We start from the raw sequence: 23691 nt of genomic DNA on the forward strand, positions 1-23691 counted from the left end.
GGAATGCTTCAGTGTTCTTTTCGGCTTTTAGGTTACCTAGTTAACAATGTTTTGTACATATTTGTACATTTTCATTTTAAGTTTCTCAGTTAAAATAATTGATGTGGCTTCTGTGTCCTGATTGAACTCAGCTGTTACACTGACAGCTTTTCTTCCAGGATTTTGGCAACTTAGTAAAGAGACAAGCAACTCAATTAGCAGCTGGGAGAATGACTTGGACAAACATGCAAATGGCCAGTAAGATAAAAGTTCAAATCTTTAGTTATCAAGGAAACTAAATTAAAACCCCAGTGATGTGCACCTTCTTCTTGGTTTTGTTGTAAACCTAAAACTGCTCTAAAAAATAAAGGCTTTTAAAAAAGCCACAGTGAGGTAGAACTATCCACCCACCAGAATAGCTGAAATTAAAAAGGCTGACAATAAATGGTGATGCAGATGTGGAGCAAACGGAACTCCCCTTTTCAGCTTTTCACCACTGAGCATGATGATAGCTGTGGGCTTATCATATATGGCCTTTATTATGGTAAGGTACGTTCCCTCTATACCCTCTTTATTGAGAGTTTTATTGTAAATGGATGTTGAATTTTGACTAATGCTTTTTTTGCTTCTATTGAGCGATCATATGATTTTTTTTACTTCATTTTGTTAATGTGGTGTCTTACATTGTTTAATTTGCAGATGTTGAACCGTCCTTGCATCCCTAGAATAAATCTCACTTGGTTATGGTATATGACCCTTTTAATGTATTGTTGAATTCAGTTTGCTAGTGTTTTGTTGAGGATTTTTGCATCTGTGTTCATCATTGATATTGGCCTGTAATTTTCTTGTGGTTTGCTTGTGTGGTTTTGGTATCAGGGTAATGCTGGCCTCACAAAATGACTTTGGGAAGTGTTCCCTCCTCTTTGATTTTTTTGGAAGACTTTGAAAAGGATTAGTATTAATTATTCTTTAAATGTTTGTTAGAATTCACTAGTGAAGCTCTCTGGTCCTGGACTTTTGTTTGTTGGGAGGTTTTTGGTTACTGATTCAATCTCCTTACTCTTAATCAGTCTGTTCAGATTTTCTCTTTCCTCATTATTTAGTCTTGGTAGGTTGTGAGTTTCTGGGAACTTAACCATTTCTTCAGGGTTGTCCAATGTGTTGGCATATAATTGTTCATACTAGTCTCTTAAGATCCTTTATTTCAGTGGTGTGAGCTGTGATGTCTCCTCTTTCATTTCTGACTCTGAGTCCTCTCTCTTTTCTCCTTGGTGAGTCTTGTTAAATGTTTGTCAATTTTGTTTATCTTTTCAGAGAACCAGCTCTTAGTTTCATTGATCTTTTCCATTGTCTTCCTACTATTTTTTCCATTGTGGTGGGTTTTTTTTGTTTTGTTTTGTTTTGTTTTTTGCGGTACCTGGGGCTCTCACTGTTGTGGCCTCTCCTGTTGCAGAGCACAGGCTCCAGACGCGCAGGCTCAGCGGCCATGGCTCACGGGCCCAGCCGCTCCGTGGCATGTGGGATCTTCCTGGACCGGGGCACGAACCCGTGTCCCCTGCATCGGCAGGCGGACTCTCAACCACTGTGCCACTAGGGAAGCCCTTTTCCATTGTTTTTAGGCTTTGTTCTTCTTTTTTAGTTCCTTGAAATATAAAGTTACATTATTTAAGATTTCTCTTGTTTCTTGGTGTAGGCACTTATCACTATGAACTTTCCTCTGAGAATTGCTTTTGCTGTATACCCTAAGTTTTGGTATGTTGTATTTCCATTTTCATTTGTCTCAAGGTATTTTTTTGATTTCTCCTTTGAATTCTTCTTTGGCCCATTGGTTGTTCATTAACATGTGTTTAATCTACACATATTTGTGCATTTTCCAGTCTTTGTCTTGTAATTGCTTTCTTGTTTCATATCATCAGGGTCAGAAATGTGCTTGATATAATTTCAGTCTTTTTTAAATTTATTGAGACTTGTTTTGTGGCCTTATAATATGATCCATCCTGGAGAATGTTTCCTGTGCTCTTGAGAAGAATGTGTATTCTCTTGTTTTTGGATGGAATGTTCTATATATGTCTGTTAAGTCCATGTGGTCTAATATGTCATTTAAGTCACCTCCTATTGTTGTATTGCTGTCTATTTCTCCTTTTAGGTCTGTTAATATTTGCTTTATTTATTTAGGTGTTCCTCTGTTTACAAATGTTATATCCTCTTGTTGGGTTGATCTGCTTATCATTATATAATGACCTCCTTTGTCTCTTATTAGAGTCTTTGTCTTAAAGTCTATTTTGTCTATTTCTGATGTAAGTTTAGCTACCCCAGTTTTCTTTTGGTTTTCATTTGCCTGGACTATCTTTTTCCACTCCTTCACTTTCTGTCTTAGTGTGTCCTTGCATCTGAAGTGAGTGTCTTGTAGGCAGCATATATATTGGTCTTGTTTTTTTAATCCATGCAGCCACTGTGTCTTTCAATTGGAGAATTTAGTCCATTTACATTTAATGTAAATATTGATTGGTATGTACTTATTGCCATTTTGTTAATTTCTGGCTGTTTTGTAATTCCTTTGTTCCTTTCTTCTTCTCTTGTTTACTTCCTTTGTGGTTTGATGACTTTCTTTAGTGGTATGCTTAGTTCCCTGTGTCTTTATCTTTTGTGTATCTACTATAGATTTTTGCTTCGTGGTTACCACAAGCCTTACATAAAACAACTTGTATTTGTAATAGTCTGTTTTAAGTTGATAACATCTTATGTTTTGAATGTATTCTAAAGCTACATTTTTACTCTCCCTCCACGTTTTATATTTTTGGTGTTGATTTACATCTTTCTATGTTGTGTATCCATTAACAAATTATTGTAGTCATAGTTATTTTTACTACTAATATTTTTGTTTTTTAACCTACATACTGTCTTTATGAGTGATTAACCCACTGCCTTTACATTAGATTATTCTTAATTTTACTATATTTTTACCTTTACAAGTGAGATTTGTACTTTCATGTTTCCCTCTTTGTATTTAGCACCCTTTCATTTCGGCTTAAAGGCATCCCTTTAATATTTCTTGTAGGGCTGTTCTAGTCATAATGAACTCCTTTAACTTTTGCTTCTCTGGAAAATTCTTTATTTCTTCTCAATTCTGAAGGACAGTTTACTGAGTAGAGTATTCTTGGTTGGTAGTTTGTTTTTTTTTTTTTTTTTTTTTCCCAGCACTTTGACTATATTGTTCCACTTCCTTCTGGCCTACAGAGTTGCTACTGAAAAATCTGCTGATATTCTTATGGAGATTCCCTTGTATGTAAGGAATTGTTTTTCTCTTGCTGCTTTTAAGACTCTTCTCTTGTTTTTAACTTTTGACACTTTAATTATAATGTATCTTGGTGTGGCTTTCTTTGGGTTCATCTTATTTGGAACTCTCTGAGCTTCCTGGATCTGAATGTGTGTTTCTTTCTCCAGGTTAGGGAAGTTTTCAGCCATTATTTCTTCAAGTAAGTTTTCTGCCTCTTTCTCTCTTCTCCTCTGGGACCCCTGTAATGTGAATGTTGGTCTGCTTGATGTTGTCCCAGAATGCCTTAAGGTATCTTCATTCTTTTTTCTTTTGGCTGCTCTGATTGGGTGAGTTCCACTCCCCGTCTTTGAGTCACTGATATTTTCTTCTGCTTCATTTAGTCTGCTTTGAAACCCCTCTGTTGTATTTTTCAGTTCAGTTATTGTATTCTTCTGCTTTGTGACATCTATTAGGTACTCTTATATTTTCTATCTCTTTGTTGAAATTCTTATTTTGTTCATCATTTATCCTTCTCCAAAGCTCAGTGAGCATCTTCATGACCATTATTTTGAACCCTTTATCAGGTAAATTACTTATTTCCATTTTATTAAGGTTTTTTTCCCTGAGGTTTTATCTCGTTCTTTCATTTGGAACATAGTCCTCTGTTTCTTCATTTTCCTTGACTCTCTGTGTTGGTTTCTGTGCATTAGATAAAACAGCCACCTCCTCCAGTCTTGAAGGAGTGGCCTGGTGTAGGAGATGAACCTTACTGTTCAACCCTGCCCCAGCTCTTGGTTGTCTCTCAAACCTCTGTGATTGTCCAATCAGCCTACTTTATTTTTAGTCTCTCTCAGTAGTTGAGGGTGTGCCAAGACCTGTCAGTGTCTCAAAGGGGAGTATATCAGTTGTTACCTAGATTCAAGCTGGATTGGAAGCCAGACCCTGAGGCAGCAGCTTTTGAAGTATGCACGTATACCTCTCAGGGGAAGACTGGGAGGTGGGCTTTTCTGTCGGTTTCCTCTGAGTTGAGCCCTGGGGTAGCCAGTTAAGAATGGTTTCCTTCTCTGCTATTGTCCTATTGAACCCATGAACACAGCGCCACTGGCCACAGAGCCAGGCTATCAAGGGTTGGGTTCTCTGGGCAGCAGCCATGACGGTCCGCGTACCAGATGTGTGCATTGTTCCTCACTCAGAGATGCTGATGACCCACAGTGGGGCAGGGAGAGAGTATGAATGTGGCGCCTGCCAGGCTCCTGTCTCTAGAGAGGGTTGCAGTCAGCCCCCAGATGAGTATTTCATTAGCACCCTGCCCCTCCGGCCATAGCTGAAGGTAAACTGACAGGCCTCTTTCACAGGGAGGCTGGTGCATTTGGGGCTGAGGTCTCTGTACTGTGTTCTGGAGGCAGCTGGTGGAGAGCTCTCACTGGATGTCTGGGGGCTTGTCTCTCAGGTGCAGGTCTTAAAAGTTGGGGTGCTGATGTGGGTTCATGTCCCTCGCTCCTCAGAGAGAAGCTCCAGGCTGGGAGTTCCCTCCCGACTCTGGGCAGCCCCTCGGGGCTGAGGTTTGTGGTGAGATGTGTCAGGGCCTCTCCTACCCACTTAAATGTGTTGTTTTCTTGTTCAGCTGATGTGTAGGGGTGCTCTGCTGGTTTGGGGGTTTTCCCCAGGGAAAACTGTTCGATATGTAGCTGTCAATTCTGTGTGTCTGCGAGGAGGTGAGTTTGGGGTCCTCCTTTGTCACCATCTTGAACTGGACCAGAGGCAGTTTTCATGAGGCTTTATAATTTGTTTTAATATCAGGTAGGACTAGACTTCTCCCACTGCTGTTCTTGTTCTGAATTGTCTCCTAATTCTTCCTCACTTTCTTCTTAAATGAACTTTGTATTTAACTAGCTCTAAGGGAAAAATCTGATTTTTTTTATTGGTTAAATTTATATTTTTAAAAAACTTGTTTCATTTCTTCCCATTTATTTACAAAGAGTTTTACAAAATAGCCTTTTACAATTTTTAAAATTTCTTGTCTGTGTTTGTAATTTTCTTCTTGTCATTAATTTTATATAGTGTACTTTCTCTGTTTTGTCTGATAAGATGTCGAGTGGCTTATCTTGCTGGTTTGTTTTGTCCAGTGAACCAGCTTTGGGGCTTATTTTTCAGTTCTATTCTTTTACTATTTATTAATACCTGTTTTATCTTTTTTTTTTAAATTTATTTGGCTGTGCTGGGTCTTAGTTGCAGCACACAGGATCTTTTAGTTACGGCACACAGGATCTTTCAGTTACGGCACACAGGATCTTTTAGTTACGGCATGTGGAATCTAGTTCCCTGAGCAGAGATTGAACCCAGGCCCCCTGCACTGGGAGCGTGGAGCCTTAGACACTGGACCACCAGGGAAGGCCCCACCTGTTTTTATCTTTAACAATTCTGTCTTTTTGTTCACTTACTCTTTTTCTAGCTTTCAAGTTGTATGTTTATATTATTTACTTTTTTATCGATATGTGTATTTAATGCTGTAAAGTTTCCTGTCACACTTGTCTTTCCTGGGTCCTGTACATGCTGATGTGTACTTCCCCATCCTTTTATATGTGTGCGTATTCGGTATGGTGTTTGTTTTGCTTTGTGAGCCAACCCCAAACACTTTTCCTTTAAAAGTGAGCCAACCCCCTTCACGCTTACTGCTCCGTTTGGCCTCAGTTCCCTGAAATTAATGTTTTGGATGTACAGTACACGTTTGCATCTGTATCTGTCTTTATTTATGTTCACCTCTCTCATACACACAACAGAGAGTCTGGCCCCTTGTGTTTTATTTGCTTTCACTCTTTTGATATTTAGGAAGTTTTTTACCTCTTATTTTCACCTTTATGCTAATACCTTTGTGTAGTATCCTTGGTTTCTTCTTTTTGAACACTGACTGTTGGCTCCGTACAGTGTGTAATATTGCAGTTAGCTGCTGACCTGTCTCCCCTGCCCTCCCCTACCTTGTTAGTCATTGTTCTCTGCTATGTGTCTTATAGCCATCACTTGCTGTCTTTTCTGTCATCATGGACCCTTCGTGTACGTGTAGAATCATGTAATTCTACAAGTACATACATGTTACTTGTTTAACACCAGCCTTCTTGCCTTTGCCTCTCTAGTCCTGGTGGCCTCCCGAGCTCATTCTGTAGTGGATTCTCCACTAATTTCCTGGTTGTCGTACTTCTCTGTTCATGCACATTCATAACGTTTGTTGCGACCTTTACCTTTAAGACTGGGTTTATCTAAATGATAAATCCTTGACTCACTTGAGTATGTTAACTATGTCACCTGAACCCATTCCATTCCTGGCCTGTGATTCCTCCTACAGAACTGCTGTCAGGTCTTTGTGTCTTTCTCACGTTATGGACGTGCACTCTTAGAGTAAGCGGGAGCGTGACCGTCATGAGGTGCTCGGTGGGTCTGTCATTCAGGCAAGGCAGCAGGTTGGAGGCAAGCCATCAGAGCACGCCTGCGGGGCGTCGGTGGAATGCAGAGGGTGGCCGCTATGCCCTCGTGCCTTCCCGGCTCTCTCTCATGGAGTCTGCAGCTGCTGTGGTTGGACTTCTTACATGGCCCTTCTCCAAGAGAGCTCCCTCTGGAACCTCTGGAAGACGGTGTTCCCCTCGTCAAGTTGCATGGGGGTGTCCACTGCTTCTCCCGCTGGCAGAGCCGTGGGGCTGCCTGGGCCGCTGTCCACCTTGGTCTTCAGTATCCCATCCTGCCATCTGCCTGCTGCTGCCTTCATGCATCATGTCTGCATCAGATTCCTTAAGCATGTCACATGAGATGTTTAGGACAGAAGTGCTAATGCTAAAACCAGACAGGTTTTGCATTTTTTTTTAACTTAAAAAAATTGGACCTTTTTTTTAATATCTTTTTTGAGAGAGAGGCTAATAATACACCGATGCAAAAGTGACTTTATATCAGGAAAACAAACGTGAACATTTGGCCAGCAGGAGAAAGTAATATAACCCTGACCCTTTGTGGGTAATGTGAGGATAAAAAGCTAAGTTTAATAGGTGACAGACATACAACTGAAAACAGTAACCTGGGACTGTTAGAGCAGAGACTGTGGCCCTGCTGGGAGAGAAGTTTCTTTCACCGAGAGAAACGCCCGTGGAAGTCAGCTTGGCAGTCAGTTACTGGTGACTGTGTCTGAGGGGTTCCTCTGTTTTGTTTTTTGGTAAAATGATCACATTTTGTTTGTAATGTTTACTTTGGCATGTTAAATATTTCATTTCGCTGAGTTTTTCTTCCCAGAGTCTCCTCTGTTTGTATGGGAGAATTGATAGCCCATATGTGCTTTCAAGAGCAATACCAACTGAAGTAATTTAAGAAGATAGAGAATTGTATTCGTTTTCTAGGGTTGCCATACTGAAAACCCAGTGGTATAAGACAACAGAAATTTTTTCCTTGCAGTGTGGAGGCCAGAAGTCCGAAATGCAGGTGTCAGCAGGGGTGGTCCCTTCTGGAGGCTCTTTGGGAGAATTTCTAGCTTCTGGGGTTGCCAGCAATGCTCGCTGTCCTTCAGCTCCAGTCTCTGCCTCTGCTGTCACTCGGCTGTTGTCCCTTGGCTGCTGTCACCCGCCATCCCCCGTGTCTCTCCTGTGTGGCCTCTCCCCATATAAGGTTTAGGGCCCATCTGGTTAATCCAGGATGATTTTGTCTTGAGATCCTTCATGTAATTATATCTGCAAAGACCTTCATATTCACAAGTTCCAGGGGTTAGGACTTAGACATATTTGAGGGGGCCACTATTTAACCCAACGCAGTAATAAATATTTCTGGTTTAGTACAGTTTTTAAGATTCTGATTTCAAGCAATTGGGTGGGGATGGATGCTGCAGTTTCCCCTCCTATGCAAAATCCTAGAAATGATTAAAAAAAGGTATATATTATCTTAAATACTGTAAATATACATTGTACTTGAGAGAAAATGGGGGGCGCAACTCTCAGTGTCTTGGTGCACCCGAAAGGGTAAGGAGTCTGTGAGACACGCTTGCATGGTCTGTAGCCGAAGGGCTTCCGGGTGGGGAGAGTGTGGGGTGGGGATAGTGTGGGATGGTACTGCCAAGGAGGTGGCTGCAGCAGGGGGCTCCTCCCAGGGACAGCCACGGGGTATTTACTTGAGAAATGCAGTAGGAGCGACCGACAGAACACGTGCTGGGCATCCCTCCCTCCCCCAGGCCGTGGAGGTATCTGACGCCAGCACCGAGCAGTGATGTGGTCAGGGCAGCACTATAGGTGGCCGGGGTGCCCGCAGTTCCAGACCTGGGATACACACGGGCCAACAGCACAGCCCACCTATTCCCCATCTCTCCCTGAGGGCCAGGCAGGGGCACCCAGGCAGCAGTGCCTGCCCATCCCCCGGCTGGGGGTTAGTCCAGCAGGAGTCCCTGCCCTCTGGGCACCTTTAAGAGACATTGGATGCTGATGGGACCGCCCCGGAGAACTCATCCATGAAGAAACACTAATTACACAGATCACGGCAGGACTAAGTATCATCCTGAGACATTTACACCTGAAATGATAGCCGGTCTGGGATTTATGTCAAAATAATTGAAGTGAGTCCCCGGCCAAAAAATGGGTGGAGAGAGAGATGAGGTTAGATGGGTCATGAGTTGATGATTGTTGAATGATGAATTGCCACCCAGAATGGAGGGGAGGGTAGTAATGAGGTTAATTCCTTGTTTCTTACAGGCAGCTCAAAACAGAGGTATGTGCCTGGGTTTTTTGGTTTGGTTTGGTTTGAATTATAAAATTAGCAACCAGAACAAGTGAAGATAGAAATAATGAAAATTTACCCAGTTCTCAGGCGTGAGATTGGCAAGGGAGACTTTTCATTTTATACTTGGTTTTGTTTTTTTTTATTAGCACAAATTACCTTTATAAATATTAAAATGTAAATCATTCACAAATGTTGGTAATTTTTCTTACTAATTACAAAACTTCTGTGACTTGTCTTACAACATTACAGTTACGAACTGCCGATTAACCATTTTCAAACCCGGAGGTTCACCCTCCCTTGTCTTATTTCCTAGAATTGGGTGGCAATGATTGGAAGGTGATAGCCCATCACAGAGTATTGTGCTGACCCGAGAAAGGTCTGGGGATGAAGCTTAAGACCATGTTATGTGACTCTTGAGAAAAATGTCACCAGTTGTCTAATGGGTCATCACTAGGGTGAGGATCCTAAGGTGGGAAAAGGTGAGGTCACCCTTGGACAGTGTTAAAAGCCGCAGGCTGACTTCAAGGCATGAGTTAGGAGAAGAGAGTAACTTCTTTTCTTGGCCCTTGGTTATTTCTGTCAGGAGATTTTTTTTTTAATTGAAGTATAGTTGATTTACAATATTGTGTTAACTTCAGGTGTACAGCAGACTGATTCAGTTACACATATATCCGTACGTATCCTTTTTCTAATTATTTTCCACTATATGTTATTACAAGATAGTGAATACAGTTCCCTATGCTATACAGTAGGTCCTTGCTGTTTACCTGTATGTCAGGAGATGTTTTTGATGGTTCTTCTCCATACGTATCCTTGTCTTGGTTGGAAATGGACGTGGGGTGTGGGGAAGCCATGCACCTTTGGTGGGTTTATCAGAAAAACATTCCTGAGAGAGAGGGTGACGGGGTGCTGGTGGAGTGCCGAGCGGTGGGCGTGGAGGGCTGAGAGTGTCGTCTTCGTAAGTCAACACGGTTGAAATGTATAGATGTCTGTGCTTCCTTCCTGTACGTCTGTCCCCGGGCCTGTTGCCTCCCTTCAGACGGCCCAGCCCTCCCAGGGCAGAGTCAGGGCAGAGCACACGTGGGCGCTTGCCCAGTGCCCCTCGCTTGCCTGGGCCTAGCCGGACACGGCTCCCTCTCTCAGGAGATACCGGGCAGCTCCCTCCTCTCCTGGTGCCTGGTTTCCTTTCTGTGATGCTGTTTCTGGAGAGCAGTGTACTTCTGCTTTCCCTTGATGCCTTTGTGATTGTAGTTGCAAAAGCTGTTCACATTTGAAATCTTCTACCTTCAGTGTTTGAATCAATGACAACAAACCAATGCGAGATACAGCCAGGATCAACCCATTTCTATGAATTGGTATTGTTTAACGCCTGCCACTGAATGTGAAGTTGTTTGTTTTTTCTAAATGCACTTTCGCTTGTCTTCATGATTTACGACTATTGCCAGTGTTCTTTAAGTCTATTCTGATGGTGATAAATGGATTCATTTGGGAAAATCAGCTGTTTTGATTAAAAGTGAATACAGGTTAGTGGAAGGAGCTTGTGTACAATTTTCTTGTCAAAGAGTGGCGACGAGGCAGCCAGCAGGGTTACTCCCTTGGCTTTGAGTATCAGTCCCTGGCCCTCCGCTAGCCAGCTCGTCTCCACAGAGCCCCTGCTTGCTGTCAGACTGAAAACAATCCAGCTGTGAGTGTGCTGAAAATAAAAATTGTGTGCATCTTCAGTTTTGAGGGGGTGGACTGCTTTTTGCATAGTCTTATTTATTTTTTACTACAAGGAAGAAATTTTTTTTTAAAAATGTGTTCAAGTTGTTTAGTTATCACCTTATGATTTTATTTTATCCAAAAGAAAAAAATGGGAAAGCTTTGAATTAGATGTATTTAAGTGGAAAAAAGAAATGTTTTACTTCATCTGGCTTCAGTTAAGCGCCTTAACAGGTAGCATTAGTTGGTTGATGCTTTAGTAAAGAAATACAGTAGTAGTTCCAGTTAAGTCTTTGGAAGTATGGGGACAAAGAGAAGTGTTGAGTTTACTCAGCACTGGGTCAGGGATATAGCAAATCATTAGTATTAGGTATCATGTTGTCACATTAACTTTTTTCCAGAGTATAAACTATAAAACTATAAGTTTTAAAGTCTGAAAGTACCTTGGTTGAGCATTTCAAAATCCTTAGGCGATTCTAAAACTTGTGCATCACTTCCTGATACAGGATTCTGATAAGAACCAGGATAAATCTCAGGTTTCTCAAAACAAGCAAAAAACGTAGACATGGGGCTTCCCTGGTGGCGCAGTGTTTGAGAGTCCGCCTGCCGATGCAGGGGACACGGGTTCGTGCCCCGGTCTGGGAAGATCCCACATGCCGCAGAGCGGCTGGGCCCGTGAGCCATGGCCGCTGAGCCTGCGCGTCTGGAGCCTGTGCTCCGCAACGGGAGAGGCCACAACAGTGAGAAGCCCGCGCGTACCGCAAAAAGCAAACAAACAAACAAACAAAAAACGTAGACGTTAGCCTTGTAATTTCAAACCTGTGATTTGTTGCTTTGAAAATTAAGGATTGCTTTCAGAATTTAACATGATTTTTATTCTGGGCTCCTGAATTGCAAACGAAATATTTCTTTTTTCTTTTTAACAAAAGAAAATCCAGATGAAGAAACCCCTGTAAAAATATTTTAATAAAATGTATCTTTATTTCAGTATCTTAAATAGTGAAGATGAAGAAATATTCAATAATGAAGAGCATGAATATGCATCCAAAAAAAGGAAAAAGGACCATTTTAGAAATGACAAAAATACTCAGTGTAAGAACATTTTCATTAATAATTTCATATTTACTTGTTGAATATGTTGATAAATTGAATTGCATTGACAGTGCTGTCTTATGACGTAAATGCTGATACAGTTATATACGTAGCAGCACTGTATCCACAGTTGCCCACTGACTTAGTGGTCAGATATTTGCAGCTCAGCCATTTAGTTGAGTAAGTCATTAGTAAGATTTGCTACAATGAAACCAAAGACAGGAAAACCTACAAAACAGCCTCTGTGTCTGAATGTTGAATAGCAGTCCTGAATTCAGTTCCATTCACTCCCAAGCAGTGAGGCCGAACCTTAGGGACCTTGACATTGGGCTTTGGTGCAGGAGATGCTGCTGGTTCGGAGCAGAAGGTAGACATGGTCAAAACTGGAGCCATGCAGGCGGGACGGGGATGGGGAGGCTCTGAAAGGGCCCCTGTGCAGATGCCCAGACTTGAGTCCCTGAGACCCTGTTAGTGAATTCAGTCGTGCGCCCTCTGGAGGCCGCCGTGGACAACGTACTCGTGATCCTCAAAGCTCTGGAATGTGAGTTACTTGGAAAGTGTATTTAAATGGAACACCATACGGGGCCATGAAAGAGGAAGAGAACTTTTATTAGGGTGTATACCAAATGTACTTTTATAACCATTTGTGTTTGGATATGACTGCAGTCACTTGGTGACACTATTTTCTTCCAAGTTACCTAGACGTGGTACTGTCATAAATCATCTTTCACGTGAAGATGTTTCAGTACCTCTTAAACTGATATTAGGAAACGAAGCAATTCTGGTTGCATTTAGCCAAGTCAAAGCATCTCTTATCTATATGATGTCAGATAATTTTGTTAGCATGTGCCACTGTTGAAGTTCCTTAAAATCTTCATTTTGTAATGATTCACCAGCTTTTAAAAACAAAGTTAATTTTTATTCTAGGTTTTTATCGTGAAAAATGGATCTATGTCCATAAAGAAAGCACAAGAGAAGTAAGTATTCTATTATAAATAAGAGTATGTTTTGTATTGTTACTGTTGAATATGTGATGTTACATTAAATTGTTTCTTTTGCAATATCACAGCTGTGTCCACATTCTAAGAGGTGAAAGCATAAGAGGGTCTTGAGACAGTGTTTCGTGTGTGTGGTGTATGTCAGTGCCCCGTAGGAATCTGAATCAGTGGAGGGCTGTTTCAGAAGAAGTATGGACCCCCAGGTACTTTGATATTTCCTCCCCTGCCCTCCCCAAAAGCTGTTCATAGTGAGCCTCTGGTACTAGTAGGGCTGTGTCTTGGCTCTCCTGTGTTTTGGGTTGGTGAGAACAGTTTGTAAACCCCTCATTTATTTTGTAGAGTAGTAGCTAAGGTTATGGTAGTTAAGCTGGAATCTGCGAAGAGCAGTTGAGCCCTGCCCGCCTTTCTTTTGCAAAAGTTCTGTTCGCCTCAACTCTGCAAGTTTCCTTTTTCTCTTGGTATCTGGAGAAGCTTGCTTCCATCTGTTGTCTGAGAAACTCTGCATTGGCCTTATTTTGCAACAATGGGGGAAAATATTCAGGGAGCAGTTGTTTAGCATGTATTATGTTAGCGTAAGTTAAGTGTTCCAGAAGTGTTAATAGTGGGTGTTCTGAAACCAGCCCAGCTTCCTAGAAGCTTAAGGATTAGATTCTGAGATAGAAAATTTATCCGACCTATTTGGCGATGGTTAACATTGTTAATGGGTATGAAACCACTCTAACCCGTAACATACACTCCAGTACACCATTGGAAGGTGTTTGGCAAATCTGACCTAGTTTGAGCTTATGAAAGACTGTTAGACATTTGGACTTCCCTGGTGGTGCAGTGGTTAAGAATCCACCTGCCAATGCAGGGGACACAGGTTCTAGCCCTGGTCCGGGAAAATCCCACATGCCACGGAGCAACTAAGCCCGTGCACTACAACTACTGAGCCTGTACTCTAGACCGCGAGCCACAACTACTGAGCCTGCGTGCCACAACTACTGAAGCCTGTGCGCCTAGAGCCTGTGCTCTGCATCAAGAGAAGCCACTGCAATGAGAAGCCCTTGCACTGCAACAAAGAGTAGCCCCTGCTCGCTGCAACTAGAGAGAGCCTGCGCGCAGCAATGAAGACCCAGTGCAGCCAAAAATAAGTAAATAAAATAAATAAATTTATTTTTTAAAAAAAGAAAGAAAGACTGTTAGACATTTCATTTGCTGGGTGTCACCACACTGATTACAGAACAGAGGTCCAGCTTCGGCTGCACACGCGGCAGAGGGGGAACTTGCGGTGAGTCTGCGGAGTGTTGCATGGGTCCTGGGAACCGGCACAGGCAGGCACAGGAAAGGGCCAGGACTCGGAGCTGGTCCCATCTCTCTCCGCATCACATCACGCCTTTGGTCTTCTCACCTGGGGCCCGCCAGGTGTTTGCTGCTTCGGTGCTTCAAACGTGTGATTTTATTTCCCCCCAAAGAAGAGGCTGTTGTGAGATGGGGGACTGCCTGGAAGGAACACCAGTGTTTGGAATTCTGTTCACTGAGAAAGAGAAGCTACTGGCTGTGATTGATTTCAGGTTGTGATTGATACCCAGTTAATCTTGGCTTCCTCCACAGCTCCCAGGAAAATAGTTTGTACTTAGTGGATATTCAGTAAAAATACATAATGAATGTTTTAAATAAGTGTATCTTGTTGGCTTGTGCACACATTGAGAGTGTTGTTGGGATTTGGGTGTAAAACCAAATCAGCCCTCACGGTGCGTCTTCTGTCAGAGACTAAGGATTTCCCCTCCAGCTCCCCCTCTGGCCCCTCTCCTGTCGTCTGTTTGAAATGTGAGGCATGTTCGTCACCTCATGTTTTCTGTGATTATTCTCCACTTTATCTATACCCACAACTCTGCATTGAAGATCTCTTTATGTTCTAAGTATTCCAATACAGAAGATTGAGTTTAAAATGTCTTCTGAAACCTGGGGTAGAGATCTGTACAAACCAGTATGGAATATAGGGCATATCACTGCCCACGGTCACGTCCCGTCACCTCTAGCCCTTTGCACCCACACGCTGGTATTCAGAACCCCACCCCACTCAGGTGCCTCTCGGCCTTGATCCTGAGCGGCTGGGCATACGTCCAGGCCTGCAGGCACACAGGACTCCCCGCAGAGGAATCGAATTCCAACGTGTAGTTTATAGCAGATGCTTCTTCATAGTGGCCAAGCATGATTTATGTATTTGTAGTTGCACAGCCTAGAATACATCCAGTTATTTTATGATTTTAGGCTTAATTTTGCCCTCCCCCAAATGCATGCCAACAAAGGAAATTGACAAATATTTAATCAATATTTATCCTTGTCATTAAGTGGTGTAGAAATGTCAGTGCGTAGTGTCTTGGTTATACATAAATGACTTAAATTTACATTGTTTTAATTTTACTCTGTTTTCAGCTAAATATGGAATAGATCTTAATAAAAACGAATATCCTTTGCCAAAATTAAAAAAGAAATTGCGCAGACTAATTCACGTTAACTGTTAGCTCATTTTGACTCATGACTCATTTGACAGATTTTCACTTGTGTCTGTTTTTCCAGAGACACGGCTACTGCACTTTGGGAGAAGCTTTTAACCGCTTAGACTTCTTCAGTGCGGTCCAGGATGCCCGGAGGTTCACTTACGTGGCCAGAGTGAGTATTTTATTTCAGAGTCACTTGATGACACTTTGGAGCGACTGCGTTTTGAGGATTATCATGTGAAATATTTAAGATGCTTTTGACAGCTGCGTACAGTTGTGCTTGTTCGCTGGTAGAGAACCCCCGGGGGCGGGCAGTCGGGCGAGGCTCCGGGCTGGCGCTAGGGCTTTTGCAGGCTCCCGCAGGGGCAGGGGCACACTCCCCGCCCGTCGCGCTGTCGGAGATGCAAAGAGGAGGCAGAAGGTATCCTGGGAATCCTTACCTGGTGGTTTCACATGCATTTTCTACTTTGTGTTTTTCACGGAGTATGATCCCTGCTTAATAGAGGGACAGTGGGCTAACAGAAAGAAGGAAATTTATACCGAATGGAACTCCACAGAAGCCTTATTGTGTTAATAACATGTTTTTAGAGGAAATTTTTGTCTTGGCCTACATTCAGAAAAGAAAGGATCTTGCCATATGTTCCATTTACTGTCTGCTTTTATTTGCCTAACAAAGTTATTCACCTTCTTACTATTATAGGCAAAGAGTAAGTGATGGGTCATGAAGCTGTTGATTTTGGATTTTTAATGGTGCTATGAGACTCTGGAAAGATATTCCTTGTAATGCCTGCTAGGCATTTGGAAGTGCTACCGGAAGGACAGAAAACTGGGTGGTTAAATGATTTTAAGCCCGAGTGTTTGGTTTGGTTCCCGTCAGAGTTTGCCGGGCATCCATGTGACCAGCACCTGGGGTTCCTAGCCACGTGCTCCCTGCAGCCTCGCCAGGTGGGGGCTGTGTGGAGGCCGTAGTCCCTCCGAGGGTTTGAGTTCTCCCAGGTGCCTGCGCACCAGACAGGGGCCTCCACCAGCTACCTCTCCCCTCCAGGCGACCAAACTGGAATTTGACTCCACTTTGTAGAAATGCCAAGATTTGAGTATCCAGGAAAACGTGTGTCAGCAGAGAGGTCTGTTACACAGTAAGCGTTTACCCACGTGCTTTTTGATAGTTCAGATCATGCTTAGTTGTCTAATACCAGCCACTCTGGACCGTGATCCACACGAGGGATTTTACTCGTGGGGGCATGAGAGAGACTCTGGGGCAGGACGGAGACGCGAGAGGGAGGACGGAGACGCGGGAGGGAGGACCGAGTCTCCTGGTTTCAGTGCCGGGCTTTCTGCTCATCTTGCTGGTCCAGGCCCTTGGTTTGCTGACCAGAGAAGGTCTGAGCATTCTGTGCTCTGTGTCCTACTGAACCCGGTCAGCTGAACAGCCTTGGGATCTTTGTTTTGTCCACATGCTGATCTCTTTTTCACTGAGGAGCCTTTCTTCAGACGTTGTCCTCATCCTAGACAGTAGTACCTGGCAGATCGTAGACTTTCTCTGCAGGTTCTTTTGTAGTATGTGTAAAAAAATACGTAACTAAAAAGTAAAATGTGTGGTGTGTCCACGTGCTAACGCGTGAGGTGGCGTTTCCCTGCATCGCCTCTAGAAGCGGCCGCCGGGGCTGGTGGCTTTGGCAGCCGCTGAGGCCGCTATGCGAGGCTTGCCAGCACCACTGGGCCCTCCCACACGGCTGGCCTCTCTCTGTGGCACTTCCGTGATGGCCGAGCGCTCCCGCCAGGTGGGGCCTCCCCATCAGGGGTCCTTGCCTCCTCACCCTCCTCCTGCCCCTGCTTCCTGCTCCTTCAAACCCTTCCCGAGGCCGGTTACCTTCCCAAACTGATCTGCTTATGTCTGCCTTCTCCGAAAGACAAAGACAGATGAAGCCAGCTGTCAGTGACTCTGTGATCGGGTCCATGTGCCGTGGCCATGGCGCGCTGTCCCCTGGCCCTAGTGACTGTGATCGGGTCCATGTGCCGTGGCCATGACGCGCTGTCCCCTGGTCCTAGTGACTCTCTCTGATCGGGTCGACTTGCCGTGGCCATGGTGCGCTGTCCCCTGGCCCTAGTGACTCTATGATTGGGTCCATGTGCCGCGGCCATGGTATGCTGTCCCCTGGCCCTAGTGACTCTGTGATTGGGTCCATGTGCCGCGGCCATGGTGTGCTGTCCCCTGGCCCTAGTGACTCTATGATTGGGTCCACGTGCCGTGGCCATGGTGTGCTGTCCCCTGGCCCTAGTGACTCTATGACTGGGTCCATGTGCCATGGCCATGGCACACTGTCCCCTGCCCTAGTGACTCTCTGTGATCGGGTCCATGTGCCGTGGCCATGGCACGCTGTCCCCTGGCCCTAGTGACTCTCTGTGATCGGGTCCATGTGCCGTGGCCGTGACGTGCTGTCCCCTGGCCCTAGTGACTCTCTGTGATCGGGTCCACATGCTGTACTGTCTCTTTTCCCTTCCCTTTCCTCCTGTTGCCTCCCCAGCAGGCCTGATGCCCCCACTTGCTTTCTTTTGATCGTGCTCTGTGCCTCACCTCTGGGTGACATGTCCCCCTGCACTTGCTGCCACCTTGTCTGTGGGGGTGGGATCCCCTCTCGCTCAGCACCCTGCCACTGGGGTGGAAACACTGCTTTGCGGGTCTGTTAGTGCATCATTGTGCGGTCAGTACCCCTGAATCGCACTGAATCGTAGTTGGCCTTAGTGGCTGGAGTGGTGTCCTTGGCACCTCTCTGCTGCTTTCATGTTTACACCACACTTACCAGGACAGTGAGGGTCTCTTGCAGTTCTTCTCAACAAGACAATTTCCTATAACTTGTGCTGTGTTGTCCAGATGGCCACTCCTTAATATTAGAAGAGCTGTAGATGTACATGCAGTGGTTTTGAAATGACTGATGAAAGAGTTTCCTTACATTTCGGATGGCATGCAGTAATATTTCCTCTAAGAATTTATATGAAAAAAATTCGTATTAATATTTTATATGAAGTCCCTTTGTTTAGCTAAAATTAGCATTTTAAACTGAGGCTAATCTATAATTACTACATAGTTTCGGAATAAAAATTAGTATTAGAGTTTAGTGTTCAGTATAAATTGTTTTAGTTGTCAAAATAAAAATAAGTAGTTTGGAATGGAAGTTTAGTCTTTATTCTCCTATACTTTGGGAGGCATGGAAATTTGACGTCTTCTAATTACACAAATCCAAATTAAATTGTCTCTTGCACATCCTGTATATGAAATAAGCCACTTTTGGTGTTGTCTGTTTAAAACTATTTGAAACATCTTCATACCTAGGTTACTTTTGCAATTTTTCAAAATTTTAGTCTGATTTTGAGGAATAAACATTGTTTTTCCAAGCTGCATTCACTCAACTTTTTTTTTTTTTTTTTTTTTTTTTTTTGCGGTACGTGGGCCTCTTACTGCTGTGGCCTCTCCCGTTGCGGAGCACAGGCTCCGGACGCGCAGGCTTAGCGGCCACGGCCCACGGGCCCAGCCGCTCCGCGGCACATGGGATCCTCCTGGACCGGGGCACGAACCCGCGTCCCCTGCGTCGGCAGGCGGACTCTCAACCACTGCGCCACCAGGGAAGCCCCTCACTCAACTTTTTAAAGGAGAATAGAGAACTAATTCCATGTGCCATGTTCCTCAGAACATGGCATCTAATTTAGGGTCACTGTTGAATCACATAGGCAGTGCCTGCCGGCGCTAGTGGGAGTCGTACGGAAACCTGTAAACATGGGGTTGTGAGCTGCCCCCTCCGCACTGTGGTGGGATGGATGAGTGCGTGGTCTCTCACACGCTCCTCGTGCATTCGGCCTGTTCTTAAACCTCATTCACGTTACATTTTGTCCATCTGGCCACGGATAAGTCCAAACACCACTTCTTGCTCTGGGCTAACACGTGCGTAAACACACACACCGCCTCCGCCGCTGAGCTTCGTCCGCACGCTTGTAAACAGTCGTGTTCTTCACCACCATTCAGCAGAATTTGTGTTACAAATGTAATGCTGTATATTTAGTTTCAGACTAGTTGGTAGTCAGCGATATGGCTATTATGTTAAACTGCTGTTAAAACTATCTTGTAATTCACCAAAAAATGCTTATTTATAGATTGAGAATGTTGTCTTGGCCGGCTACTGAAAAGCCCTTAGCATAATTTATTGAACTATTAAATTTATTTCCAGAAAATCAATAAAAACTGGTCTTTACTCACTAGTAATTTTTCTCTCCTTAACTGATTATTTGCAGTTATTATTTTATAATATGTGCTGAGAAACTTCCTTATTGAGGGAAAAAAAATGACAGTCAAGATGCAGTTTAGATTTGGCCTTGGTGAGTGGACAGTTCTTAATATCTGGTCCGTAATTGAGCTTACTTCTCATTCATACCATTAATATGTAATGTGTAAGTAAATTAAAAGCATTTTTGGTCAGTTTTAGGACCTTGCTTTCATTAAAATAAATCAAAGACTTAAATTTGGTGGAATTTTGAAAATTTTAAGTAGAAAAATTAACCAAAAACTTAGAATTATTAGCACATATGTAGTTATTTCGCCACAAAGGGGAGACTTATAGCAGAGTTGGTATTTCAAAAGGCCTTTGAAGTGGGCTTTTAGCTCCGTGTCATGACTGGAGACTGAGTGTCAGCATCTTTACCTCCTGTCTAGTAGTTGGTGTCCCCTGGTCTGAGGTGGGAGGGATGAGAATGTTGGTGCCCACATTGCTGAGCGCCCTTAGGAGAGGTGCACGGTCCCATCCTGTGAGGTTGACTTGTCTTTCCAAACTAACAGTGTCAGGGAATCTTCTAATTCACATTCCAGCCATAGACCTCGTCACATCTGTCAGCGATACACACTGAAGTTTCAGCAGTGCAGAGAGGTGGCGTCTGTCCGTAGTGTCGGTGCACACTTGGAAACTGGGCAGCCCCTCAGTGCCAGCCCTTCCTGGGGGAGAGTTGGGTTGTGTCTCTCTGTGGGGCGTGTAGGTCATGCATGGTGGCTCCCTGGAGTCCGAGGCCCCCCAGCACTGCGGGGACAGCAGCTGCGGGTCCCCTGGAAGAGATGGGGCGGGCTCAAGGACAGCATGCACTGGAAGGGTCGGCACTGGGGGCGATGGCCAAAGAGGCTGTCAGGAAACTCCCTGAGAGCAGCACAGGGTAGCAGTTGAAATGTATAAACATGCCGGGTGTGCTGTGCTTCCTAAAGTAGGTTCCTCTTAGGGGAAAAACTCTCACAATCGTTACGTTTATGTACCTTTATTTGGGTTATTTGGAAAATGAGTTTATACTTCATTCCCTGCCTGTGGTCAGTGAGCTTTGCTGCCATCTGTGACACATTATTCACTTTATTTGGCTTGTAAATAGTGACTTTTTTTTACCTTGGTTACCTTAACTTCCTCACATTAACTTCCCTATAATTGGAATGTGTTACTCACTGACAGTTGGGTTCCTCTGAGCTTTATTTGAGGCCTGGTCACAGGAGCATCAGGTTTTATCTGTGACAGTAACTCAGCCTCTTGAGGGCCCTTCCAGCTCACCCAAGGCTCCTCCCTGAGCTCGGGGAAGCCGCGCCCGCGGCGGGCCATCCTGCGCGTCGCCCAGGGAGCAGCGCGAGGTGTCGGGTGCTGGCTGTGTGTGCTGCACCATCGTATTCGTAGTGTTAGGAGAGTTGAACTCTGTAGCTTAATTATGAAAATATTTGTTGAGAAACATTTTAACAGACGTTAATACTCACTGCTAGCATTCACGGCCTGTTTAGAGAATAGCTGCTGGCTGGCAGGGCAGGATCTGTGAGGTTTAATAATTGATCAGGCCTTTCCAGCGGTGCTGGTGAACCTGTCGTCTGTGACGTATTTAAGTCCCTTCTTGTACTTGGGGTCATACAGAAAGAATCTACTAACCCTGTAGTCACAGTAGGGGATCAGGAAATATTAATAAATACAGGGTGTGCTTAGGGTGTAACAGATGCACTTATTAGGGTGCTTACGAGAAGTTGGTCATGGAAGATTCATGTTTATACAAGGTGGGATCACACAGAATAGTATTTCTCCATTCAGAACATTTCACTAAAGGGGTAGGACTTTCCAGTAGCGCATATGATATTCTGAAAGGATATTTCAACAACTTTATGACTTAGAAGGAAGTTTGGCAGTGGAAACCGGATTTCTAAGAGGGATTGTTGGGTAGGGGTAGGGGATTAAGAGGAACAAACTACTGTGTATAAAATAAACAGGCTACAAGGATATATTGTGAAGCACAGGGAATGCAGCCAATAGTTCATAATAACTGTAAATGGAGTATAAGCTTTAAAATTGCCAGGCACTGTGTTGTGCACCTGAAACTTATACAAATGAATAAAGTAAAAGGATTGTTGAGTGACTTGGCCAGGAGGATGCAGCAGGGCCGATTTCCTGGTTCTACGCTGTGGCTCTTGAAGTGAAGGGCACCAGGGACCAACGGTCGGGCTTGGAGGCCCCATGGACGCCAGGGGAGCTCTGAAAGGCCACAGCGAGTGCAGCCCCTCTGCAGCTCAGCCCGGCCCCCAGGGACTGCCTGCGTTTTGTCACAGACGTGTACGTGCAGGATCCCACCCCGAAGAGCCAGAGACGAGGGTGTCGGTGTGAGCGGGAAGAGGGGCAGCGAAAAGTTCTGGTGACAGGAGGCAAAGGGGCCGAGTGTGGATGCGCCCCTTGATCTCAGTGGACAGACCCTGAGTTCTCGCTGTCCTTCGAGATGGCACACCTCTCATCACTTTCTTTCCAGTTTTGTCCTGTGTCAGGATTAACTGCGGGAGGTGGCGGTCAGAACGGGGCCGGCCTCGGGCCGGGGAGTGGGGCGGCTGAGTGGTGGGCCCGGCCCTGCTCCAGGCGTACACAGGCCATACCGGGAGACTCGACGGCTCACAGAGCACCCTCCCTGCTTCTTCACTTCTGATCCTCTGCCAGCTCGATGGGCTGGGTCACCGTGCGCGGCAGATGGTGACCTGAGCCACAGAGGGGTTCACATCTTGCGCGTGGGTTGCCTGCATGAAAAGTTTAGTGGTAGAGTTTTGCTTAAGTCTTTTCACTGTTCCACATTCCTATATTAGAGGAATTATCATGTTTTTGAGGAATTACTTCTGAATAGCGAGTCTGCGGGCCTGAACAGTGTCCCCCAAGGTTCACGTCCACCTGGAGCCTCAGAACGTGACCTTATTTGGAAGCGGGGTCTTTGCACGTGTAATCAGTTAGGATGAGGTCCTGCTGGAGTGGGAAGGGCCCTAAACTGGTGACTGTGTCCTTAAGAGAAGAGGGAACAGAGACACAGTCACAGGGAGAAGCCATGTGAAGAGATTGGCCCAGGGGCTCCACAACACTAGGAGCTGAGTGAGGCAAGGAGGTCCCCTCCCTGGGCCACAACGTAACAGGGCCCCGCCGACACTGGGGTCTGGACCTGCGACCTCAGAACCCTGAGAGTGGTGCCCGCTGACGTACCCCGCGCGGCGTGGGGCTGCCTCACGGCAGCCGCGGAAACCATGCAGAAGGGCCGTTACTTCTCCCCTGGGGTGCCGTGTGCTTTTCTCCTTGAGAGGAGAGGTCATGCTTGTTCATGTTTTGTCTTCTGTGAAGGACCAAACATACTTCTTTACACGATAGTCAGATACTCTCACACCATCTCACTTTGAACATGTGGAAAATGAGCCTGTGTTAACGGTGGGTTAGACGACATGATTGCAAACTAGTGAGTGAAAAAATTACAAAGAGCAGAACCCGGGAGGCCTTCCGTTTTCTGGCACAGGTTGGAAGGAGACCCTGCTGCCACCTGAGTGCGTATGAGAACACATTTTGCTGATGAATCGTTGAAACCGACTGATGGTGAAAAGAGTAGGGGGCCTCAGAGCAGACGGTTGTTGCGCACGTGGGTCTCCTGCAGACTTGCCGCTGGCCCGCATACCTGGAACCCAGGCCGCGTCGGAAGGCTCCATGGGGAGGGCTGTCCCTGTGCCACTGAGGTCCCCCAGGAGGTGCCCGTCATAGCGACTCTGGGTGAAAATGTACCTGATACACCTCCTCCGTGTTAGTGACACCCTTTCCTTCTGTTCGAGGTAAGGGATTGGTGGTGGTGGGGTGTCATTTGGGCCCCTTGCCTGTCCGTCAGGTAGGACAGGTTGGGCCTCCTCACCGCAGGGCACCAGGTGCAGTGTGTGCAGGGCCGGGGCCACTCGGGTATTCACGTGACCTCTGCCCTTGAGCTGGGGAGCTGGTCTGCTCATCTTTACATGCCTCCTTAGGTCCTGGGACTTTGGCCCCAGGAGTTTGTTTCCCAACACTCCTCAATCTTTGGACGTGAACTCCTGTTTCCCAAGTGCTTCCTGGGTCCTTTAAATAGTGGAATCATGAAAACAAGGGAAAGGACGTCTCCGGCTGGACCG

At 45.1% G+C, this 23691-nt stretch overlaps 1 protein-coding gene and 1 long non-coding RNA gene across 13 annotated transcripts in view; both read left to right on the plus strand.

The window, feature by feature from the left end:
• The window catches only part of FBXO25 (F-box protein 25), a 63599-nt gene that overhangs the window by 12144 nt on the left and 27764 nt on the right, over window positions 1-23691 (plus strand). For 10 of the 11 annotated variants that reach the window (XR_010939603.1, XM_067722021.1, XM_067722016.1 and 7 more), the window contains exons 3-5: window positions 11664-11767; window positions 12695-12744; window positions 15328-15420. Coding sequence is in view for 10 of the 11 variants with exons in the window: in XM_067722021.1 (XP_067578122.1) it covers window positions 11664-11767; window positions 12695-12744; window positions 15328-15420 (247 nt within the window). In the remaining variant the exon portion in view is untranslated. The remainder of the gene's footprint in view (window positions 1-11663; window positions 11768-12694; window positions 12745-15327; window positions 15421-23691) is intronic. The other variant, XM_067722022.1, reaches the window with a different exon arrangement.
• On the plus strand, window positions 15980-18641 carry LOC137216138 (uncharacterized). 2 transcript variants are annotated; one of them, XR_010939605.1, is made up of 3 exons: window positions 15980-17241; window positions 17584-17641; window positions 17702-18641. It is a non-coding gene; the product is annotated as an uncharacterized lncRNA (long non-coding RNA). The 2 variants fall into 2 exon arrangements; XR_010939606.1 differs by lacking the exon at window positions 17584-17641.

Source organism: Pseudorca crassidens, chromosome 21, assembly GCF_039906515.1.
Source record: "Pseudorca crassidens isolate mPseCra1 chromosome 21, mPseCra1.hap1, whole genome shotgun sequence".
NCBI classification, from domain to species: domain Eukaryota; kingdom Metazoa; phylum Chordata; class Mammalia; order Artiodactyla; family Delphinidae; genus Pseudorca; species Pseudorca crassidens.